At 48.7% G+C, this 10,166-nt stretch overlaps 1 protein-coding gene across 1 annotated transcript in view; it reads right to left on the reverse strand.

Annotated features, from left to right (window-relative positions):
- Positions 1-6,630, reverse strand: part of rasgrf1 (Ras protein specific guanine nucleotide releasing factor 1) — a 124,178-nt gene extending 117,548 nt beyond the window's left edge. Inside the window, exon 1 of the mRNA XM_070859340.1 lies at positions 6,355-6,630. Within this exon, the coding sequence (XP_070715441.1) occupies positions 6,355-6,630 (276 nt within the window). The remainder of the gene's footprint in view (positions 1-6,354) is intronic.
- Between the last annotated feature and the right edge of the window lie 3,536 nt (positions 6,631-10,166).

The following is a 10,166-nucleotide window of genomic DNA, read 5'->3' on the forward strand; positions in this document are numbered from 1 at the left end:
CCTTCTAAACTTCAGCGAATAAAGGCCCAGTCAATCCAATCTCTCCTCATATGACAGTCCAGCCATCCCTGGAATCAGTCTGGTGAACCTTCGCTGCACTCCCTCAATAGCAAGAACGTCCTTCCTCAGATTAGGAGACCAAAACTGAACACAATATTTTAGGTGAGGCCTCATTAAGGCCCTGTACAACTGCAGTAAGACCTCCCTGCTCCTATACTCAAAACATCTAGCTATGAAGGCCAACATACCATTTGCCTTCTTCACCACCTGCTGTACCTGCATGCCAACTTTCAATGACTGATGTACCATGACACCCAGGTCTCGTTGCACCTCCCCTTTTCCTATGCTGCCGCCATTCAGATAATATTCTGCCTTCGTGTTTTTGCCCCCAAAGTGGATAACCTCACATTTATCCACATTATACTGCATCTGCCATGCATTTGCCCACTCACCTAACCTGTTCAAGTCACCCTGCAGCCTCTTAGTGTCCTCCTCACAGCTTACACCGCCACCCAGTTTAGTATCATCTGCAAACTTGGAGATATTATACTCAATTCCTTCATCCAAATCATTAATGTATATTGTAAATAGCTGGGGTCCCAGCACTGAGCCCTGCGGCATCCCACTAGTCACTGCCTGCCATTCTGAAAAGGACCCATTTATCACGACTTCCTGCTTCCTGTCTGTCAACCAGTTCTCTATCCACGTCCGTACATTACCCCCAATACCATGTGCTTTAATTTTGCACACCAATCTTTTGTGTGGGACCTTGTCAAAAGCCTTTTGAAAGTCCAAATACACCACATCCACTGGTTCTCCCTTGTTCACTCTACTAGTTACATCCTCAAAAAATTCTAGAAGATTTGTCAAGCATGATTTCCCTTTCATAAATCTATGTTGACTTGGACCAATCTTGTCACTGCTTTCCAAATGCGCTGCTATTTCATCTATAATAATTGATTCCAACATTTTCCCCACTACTGATGTCAGGCTAACCGGTCTATAATTAATGCAATAGTTAGGAAAGACATTAGCTTGGATGATGTGGAATCTATATGGGTAGAGCTGCAGAACACTAAAGGGCAAAAATCGTTAGTGGGAGTTGTGTACAGACCTCCAAACAGTAGTAGTGATGTTGGGGAGGGCATCAAACAGGAAATTAGGAGTGCATGCAATAAAGGTGCAGCAGTTATAATGGGTGACTTTAATATGCACATAGATTGGGCTAGCCAAACTGGAAGCAATACGGTGGAGGAGGATTTCCTGGAATGCATAAGGGATGGTTTTCTAGACCAATATGTCGAGGAACCAACTAGGGGGGAGGCCATCTTAGACTGGGTGTTGTGTAATGAGAGAGGATTAATTAGCAATCTCATTGTGCGAGGCCCCTTGGGGAAGAGTGACCATAATATGGTGGAATTCTGCATTAGGATGGAGAATGAAACAGTTAATTCAGAGACCATGGTCCAGAACTTAAAGAAGGGTAACTTTGAAGGTATGAGGCATGAATTGGCTAAGATAGATTGGCTAATGATACTTAAGGGGTTGACTGTGGATGGGCAATGGCAGACATTTAGAGAACGCATGGATGAATTACAACAATTGTACATTCCTGTCTGGCGTAAAAATAAAAAAGGGAAGGTGGCTCAACCGTGGCTATCTAGGGAAATCAGGGATAGTATTAAAGCCAAGGAAGTGGCATACAAATTGGCCAGAAATAGCAGCGAACCTGGGGACTGGGAGAAATTTAGAACTCAGCAGAGGAGGACAAAGGGTTTGATTAGGGCAGGGAAAATGGAGTACGAGAAGAAGCTTGCAGGGAACATTAAGGCGGATTGCAAAAGTTTCTATAGGTATGTAAAGAGAAAGAGGTTAGTAAAGACAAACGTAGGTCCCCTGCAGTCAGAATCAGGGGAAGTCATAACGGGGAACAAAGAAATGGCAGACCAATTGAACAAGTACTTTGGTTCAGTATTCACTAAGGAGGACACAAACAACCTTCCGGATATAAAAGTGGTCAGAGGGTCTATTAAGGAGGAGGAACTGAGGGAAATCTTTATTAGTCGGGAAATTGTGTTGGGGAAATTGATGGGATTGAAGGCCGATAAATCCCCAGGGCCTGATGGACTGCATCCCAGAGTACTTAAGGAGGTGGCCTTGGAAATAGCGGATGCATTGACAGTCATTTTCCAACATTCCATTGACTCTGGATCAGTTCCTATCGAGTGGAGGGTAGCCAATGTAACCCCACTTTTTAAAAAAGGAGGGAGAGAGAAAGCAGAGAATTATAGACCGGTCAGCCTGACCTCAGTAGTGGGTAAAATGATGGAATCAATTATTAAGGATGTCATAGCAGCGCATTTGGAAAATGGTGACATGATAGGTCCAAGTCAGCATGGATTTGTAAAAGGGAGATCATGCTTGACAAATCTTCTGGAATTTTTTGAGGATGTTTCCAATAAAGTGGACAAAGGAGTACCAGTTGATGTGGTATATTTGGACTTTCAGAAGGCTTTCGACAAGGTCCCACACAGGAGATTAATGTGCAAAGTTAAAGCACATGGGATTGGGGGTAGTGTGCTGACGTGGATTGAGAACTGGTTGTCAGACAGGAAGCAAAGAGTAGGAGTAAATGGGTACTTTTCGGAATGGCAGGCAGTGACTAGTGGGGTACCGCAGGGTTCTGTGCTGGGGCCCCAGCTGTTTACATTATACATTAATGATTTAGACGAAGGGATTAAATGTAGTATCTCCAAATTTGCGGATGACACTAAGTTGGGTGGCAGTGTGAGCTGCGAGGAGGATGCTATGAGGCTACAGAGTGACTTGGATAGGTTAGGTGAGTGGGCAAATGCGTGGCAGATGAAGTATAATGTGGATAAATGTGAGGTTATCCACTTTGGTGGTAAAAACAGAGAGACAGACTATTATCTGAATGGTGACAGATTAGGAAAAGGGAAGGTGCAACGAGACCTGGGTGTCATGGTACATCAGTCATTGAAGGTTGGCATGCAGGTACAGCAGGCTGTTAAGAAAGCAAATGGCATGTTGGCCTTCATAGCGAGGGGATTTGAGTACAGGGGCAGGGAGGTGTTGCTACAGTTGTACAGGGCCTTGGTGAGGCCACACCTGGAGTATTGTGTACAGTTTTGGTCTCCTAACTTGAGGAAGGACATACTTGCTGTTGAGGGAGTGCAGCGAAGATTCACCAGACTGATTCCCGGGATGGTGGGACTGACCTATCAAGAAAGACTGAATCAACTGGGCTTGTATTCACTGGAGTTCAGAAGAGTGAGAGGGGACCTCATAGAAACGTTTAAAATTCTGACGGATTTGGACAAGTTGGATGCAGGAAGAATGTTCCCAATGTTGGGGAAGTCCAGAACCAGGGGTCACAGTCTAAGGATAAGGGGTAAGCCATTTAGGACCGAGATAAGGAGAAACTTCTTCACCCAGAGAGTGGTAAACCTGTGGAATTCTCTACCACAGGAAGTAGTTGAGGCCAATTCACTAAATATATTCAAAAGGGAGTTAGATGAAGTCCTTACTACTCGGGGGATCAAGGGGTATGGCGTGAAAGCAGGAAGTGGGTACTGAAGTTTCATGTTCAGCCATGAACTCGTTGAATGGCGGTGCAGGCTAGAAGGGCTGAATGGCCTGCTCCTGCACCTATTTTCTATGTTTCTATGTTACCCGCTTTCTCTCTCCCTCCTTTTTAAAAAAGTGGTATTACATTAGCTACCCTCCAGTCCATAGGAGCTGATCCAGAGTCGATAGACTGTTGGAAAATGATCACCAATGCATCCACTATTTCTAGGGCCACTTCCTTAAGTACCCTGGGATGCAGACTATCAGGCCCTGGGGATTTTTCGGCCTTCAATCCCATCAATTTCCCGCCGAATAAGGATATCCTTCAGTTCCTCCTCCTCACTAGATTCTCGGTCCCCTAGTACTTCCGGAAGGTTATTTGTGTCTTCCTTCATGAAGACAGAACCAAAGTATTTGTTCAACCAGTCTGCCATTTCTTTGTTCCCAGCGCACAGCAAACTCCCACACACAGCAATGTGATAATGACCATATAATCTGTTTTGAGTGATGTTGGTTGAGGGACAAATATTATCCCCAGGACACCAGGGATAACTCCCCTGCTCTTCTTCCAAATAGTGCCGTGGGATCTTTTACATCCACCTGAGAGAGCAGATGGGGCCTCAGTGTAATGTCTCATCTGAAAGACGGCACCTCCGACAGTGCGGCACTACCTCAGTTCTGCCCCTCCGACAGTGCGGCACTCCCTCAGTACTGCTTCTTCTACAGTGCAGCACTTCCTCAGTACTGCCCCTCCGACAGTGCGGCACTCCCTCAGTACTGTCCCTCCGACATTGCGGCACTCCCTCAGTACTGCCCCTCCGACAGTGCGGCACTCCCTCAGTACTGCCCCTCCGACAGTGCGGCTCCCTCAGTACTGCCCCTCTGACAGTGCAGCGCTCCCTCAGTACTGTCCCTCCGACAGTGCGGCACTCCCTCAGTACTGTCCCTCCAACAGTGTGGCTCTCCCTCAGTATTGCCCCTCTGACAGTGCAGCACACCCTCAGCACTACATGGGAGCGTCAGCCTGGATTTTTTTCATGCACAAGACCCTGAAGTGGGACTTTAACCCACGACCTTGTGACTCAGTCCAGTGTGCTGCCCATTGAGCCACAGACTGACACATAATGACAGACTCCAGGGAGCAACAGATGGTTAATTCAGGAATACTTTTGCACACTTGGTTATCGAGGCAAAGAAAACACTAATGTTTAATCTGTGGCAAGGGAATGTCTGGAAATCAAGATTCCCACACAGTAAAGTTCTTTTGACATTAAAATATCCCCCGTGTAAACAAGCCGCCCTCAAAATGGATTTACGTGTTTTGATATCAGTAAAAACGGTGAGAAAATGATGTGATTGGGGATTGAAGTGTGGTTAAAGCAGTGAATAGTCCAGATGTCAGACACAGTGTGGGGGCAATGTCGGTACTGCAGTTCCCTGGTGAGACGTGGGGCGGCGCCATTTAGTGTGCCAAGTGCTGCAGCCTTTTGCCTGTTTGCAGAGTGAGCGAGAGCTGCTCACACATCACCCCTTCCCTGGTCGCCACTGCACCCAGCAACAGTTCATTAACTTTGTCTGCTGTTGATAAACCCCGCATCTGGCATCTTGGATAATTTATTGATTTGCAATTTGGTAATCTTGCATTCTCTGCAGGAAGCGGTTTACTTCAAAAGCTGAATTGAGATGTGAGGGAGGGAGGGGGGGGGGGGTCTGTCTCTCTCGCTCTCTGCATCCCTGCAACTCCTGTTGTGACTGATTAACTGTTAAAAATAGAATCACTCATCGCCTTGATAAAGCCAACTACCGATTCATTTTTTTAAAATCACAGATCCAAGCAAACCACGAGAAATAGAAAGGCATTTTTTCTGCAAAATAAAGTTGTTTTGTGATGATGTTAAATGTGATCTTCTCACAGCTCAAATCCCCCTCTTGCATTCGACATTAATGATTCATGAAATCCCATGCACCAAAATGGATTTAGTCTCAATTTAAAATGTTGCATTTCCCCGTCCCTTGAGCGTGTGATTTATTTGATGGGCTCGATCAGTGCCTGTAGTGGGATTATATAAAACCCCGAGTGATCAAGTTGTCAATCTTTAAATGGACAAAGATTCCAATAACCAGAAACACTCGGCTCGGCGTCACCCGGGGGGATTGAACAGCTTTATCAACAAAAACAAAGCCCTTGGAGTTCTGATTCAACCCGCACTGGACACTGGATATTGGGCACTGGATAATGGGCACTGGGCGATGGCTACTGGGCACTGGATACTGGGCACTGGATATTGGGCACTGGATATTGGGCACTGGATAATGGGCACTGGATAATGGGCACTGGATATTGGCTACTGGGCACTGGTTACTGGGAACTGGATACTGGACAGTGGGCACTGGATACTGGAAATTGGCAACTGGACAGTGGATACAGGGTACTGAGCACAAGGCACTGGATTCTGGATACAGGGCACTGAATACTGGACACTAGATATTGGGCACTGGACAGTGGATACAGGGTACTGAGCGTTGCACACTGGACGGTGGACAGTGGACACTGGATTCTGCATACTGGGCACTGGATACACTGGATACAGAGTACTGGACAGTGAATACAGGGTACTGAGCACTGCACACACGACACTGGACGGCGGACACTGGATTCTGCACACTGGGCACTGGATACACTGGATACAGGGTACTGGGCACTGGATACAGGGCACTGAGCACTGCACACTGGGCGGTGCGCACTGGGCGCAGTCTGTCTCCTACCTGTTTTTCCAGGGGTTCCTTGGCGGACAGCGAGGGTTTGGGTGACGGGACTCTCTCGCACACACACCCCTCCAGCAGGTAGAGACCCGAGGCTTTCGAGGTGGAATCATTCTCAAAATAAAAAAGCATATTCTGGAGCAGGGCGAACCACTTGTTGTGCCATTTGGTGTTGTCGGAGCTCCGCTTGCTCAGGTAGCCCTTCCTGGCGCCGTCTCTCCGGGCCAGCAGCCCCAGGTGGGCGAGGTGAGCGTCATTCAGCCGGAACCCTTTCTGCATCTTTGCCGCAGCCCCGCGCTCCCAATCCTCACATCTCCTCGGGCTCGACCCTCGGCAAACAGCAAATTGCTGGGACACAAAACTCCAATTAAATCCCCCAGCCCCTTCCGAGAAATCATCAAACACAGCTCCGCAAAAGCCTGCCTCTACATCATCGTCTTCCTGCTCACTTCAAGCATCTCGCACCGAGTCCTGCCCCTGCCCACCGCTATTTTTAAACAGTAACTGAGCCGCCTTCACTGTGGCTGCTCCAAACTCCAATAGATGGGCAGCTCAGCCCAGCCCCGCTCAACACAGCCCAGCCCTGCATCAATTTCAGCACCATGGACAGGGACAGAGGACGAGAGAGAGGGAAGGAAAGAGTGAGACAGGGAGAGAGAGAGACAAAGAGGGGGAACAGTGGGAGGGAGTGAGAGAGAGAGTGAGAAGGTCAGAGCTGGAGGGAGAGAGAGAGAGAGAGAGACACACACACACAGAGGGAGGGAAAGACAGAGAAAGAAACAGAGGAAGAGAGAGGGATGGAGAGACACAAGAGACAGAAGGAGAGTGAGACAGAGAGAGAAAGAAGGAAGATATATATATATGCATAGAGAGGGAGATAAACAGGGATGAAGGGACAGATAGAGAGGGATGGAGAAACGCAGAGTGTGAGGGAGAGAGAGAAAGACAGAGAGAAAAGCATAGGGAGAGAGAGGGACAGACAGAGGGAGAGGGAGAGAAGGACAGGAAGAGAGACAGGGACAGAGGGAGGGAGAGAGAGAGAGAGCCATAGGCAGAGATAGAGAAAGGGAGAGGGACAGTGAGAGGGCGAGGGTGAGGGACAGTGAGAGGGCGAGGGACAGTGAGAGGGCGAGGGCGAGGGACAGTGAGAGGGCGAGGGCGAGGGACAGTGAGAGGGCGAGGGACAGTGAGAGGGACAGTGAAAGGGAGAGAGAGAGGGGGACAATGTGAGAGAGAGGGGCAGGGAGAGGGAGAGAAAGCGAGGGTGAGGGAGAGAGCGAGGGTGAGGGAGAGGGAGAGAGTGAGGGAGAGGAACAGCGAGAGGGCGAGGGAGAGGGACAAGGGCAAACGGTTTCTCCTCATTCATCCTTGAACCCCTCCATAATTTAACAGCAATGTTAGGGCCTCTGCTGCTTTTCTTCTCCAGAGGAGAGAGTCCCAGCCGGCTCAATTCTCCCCGATAGTTGCATCCTCTCAATCCTGGTGACATCCTGGTAAATCTTCTCTCCACTTTCTCCAGTGCTTCAATAGACATTATGTAACATGGAGACCAGAACCGCGCTTGCTCAGCCCAAGGATAACCTCGAGTCCAGGGCACTGAACGTGGGTCAGACCGTGTCCGCCGCAGTCGGAGCATCATGTCCAATCCTGGCTCGGCACCGGGTCTAGGAACCACCTGACCCCGGGGGGGCTCAGCCCAGGAGATGGTCAGCCTGAGGGACGGACAGCCCCGGGGGAGAGTCAGCCTGAGGGACGGTCAGCCTGAGGGACAGACAGCCTGAGGGATGGTCAGCCTGAGGGACGGTCAGCTTGAGGGACAGACAGCCTGAGGGACGGTCAGCCTGAGGGACAGGCAGCCTGAGGGACAGTCAGCCCCATGGGGGGAATGGTCAGCCTGAGGGACGGACAGCCATGGGCGGGGGGGGGGGGGGGTGGAACGGTCAGCCCCGAGGGACATCGCCAGTCAATAAGCTCAAGATTTGATCACTGGGGGGAGAAATCAGCCGGGGACAGGCTCGGCCCCAGGGAATGAGCACGAGTTTGAAATCCGCCCAAAGACAAAATCAGCTCCGGGCCCGGTAGGAGGCAGAACTCAATTTCAGCATCAAGGACACAGATTGTCCTCACCACCAGGAGCAAAGAGTTATTCCGCCGAGATGTCTGCGCTCCTCTAATTCTGCCCTCCTGAGCATCCCTGATTATAATCGCTCCACCATCGGTGGCTGTGCCTTCTGTTGCCTGGGCCCCAAGCTCTGGAACTCCCTCCCTAAACCTCTCCACCTCTCTACCTCTCTTTCCTTCTTTAAGACGCTCCTTAGAACCTCCCTCTTTGACCAAACCCTGCCTTAATTTCTCTTTATGTGGCTCGGTGTCATATTTTGTCTGATAATCGCTCTGCTGAAGTGCTTGAGATATTTTTACTACATTAAAGGTACCATATAAATGCAAAAGAAAGACTTGGATTTATATAGCGCCTTTCAAGACCAACAGACATCTCAAAGCGCTTTACAGCCAATGAAGTACTTTTGGAGCGTAGTCACTGTTGTAACGTGGGAAACGCGGCAGCCAATTTGCGCACAGCAAGCTCCCACAAACAGTAATGTGATAATGACCCGATAATCTGTTTTTGTGATGTTGGTTGAGGGATAAATATTGACCCCAGGACATCGGGGATAACTCCCCTGCTCTTCTTCAAAATAGTGCTGTGGGATCTTTTATGTCCACCTGAGAGAGCAGATGGGGCCTCGGTTTAACATCTCATTTGAAAGACAGCACCTCCGACAGTGCAGCACTCAGAGTGTCAGCTTAGATTTATGTACTCAAGTCCCTGGAGTGGGACTTGAGCCCACAACCTCTGACTCAGAGGTGAGGGTGCTGCCCACTGAGCCACGGCTGACACTACGAGTTATTGAGGTTTCCTGATTGTCAGCGGGTGCAAAGATGAAACATTCAGCAGTTGTCTCCTTTTCCAGATGTTGGTGTGGAATCAAACTATAATTCTCAATTTACTTTTTTGCACAGCGAGTTTATCCTCTGTCCCGTAAACAGCGCCCGCGGTGAATTCTTCCCTTTTGCTACCATCTGGAAAATCAAGGCAGGCTGGTCAGACATGTTGAAACAGCACAAGACCTCAGTGGGAATTCAAAGTGGAGGGGCACTGCTGAATTTCCTCATCCAACAGGAAACAGGCTTGAATAGGAACATTGCGTCACCTTGGATAGATACAGGAGGAGGCCATTCAGCCTCTCGAGCCTGCTCCGCCATTCAATGAGATCAGGGCTGATCCACATTGCACGAGTTCAGGGTTAAAGAGTTGGTGCAATCTTTAAAGTCACCAATTTCGAATCCAAGCTCCCACGCCAGGGACTAATCCCAGCAACTCCACAATCACCAATTCATTTCTCTCATTATGTCCAATTTAGCATCTAAAATTAAACACTACTTCATTGATTAAAGTCCATTTAAGGCAAATTGGTGTTTGCTGCAGTTGATTGGGGAGATTAAAGAGATGGGTGCACGTGACACAGGCCATCCCAGCACCTTGGCACAACCCCCTGCAATAGGTGGCGATGGGAAGACCCAACAAATGAGATTGGCTGAGAAATGTGACAAATTGAAGCCTGTTCTGGGTGATCAAAGAACTGATTAAACATGTCTGAAAAATTAAAGGACCAGCTTGGGAAATCATGATTGAGAACAAACCAAACAGTGAGTATTATTGTTGACATAAGATGTGGATGCACAGACGAGGTTTGTATTCCCTCGTGTATAGAAGATTAAGAGGCAATCTAATTGAGGTGTTTAAGACGATTAAA

The sequence above is a fragment of the Pristiophorus japonicus genome, chromosome 17 (genome assembly GCF_044704955.1).
Source record: "Pristiophorus japonicus isolate sPriJap1 chromosome 17, sPriJap1.hap1, whole genome shotgun sequence".
NCBI classification, from domain to species: domain Eukaryota; kingdom Metazoa; phylum Chordata; class Chondrichthyes; family Pristiophoridae; genus Pristiophorus; species Pristiophorus japonicus.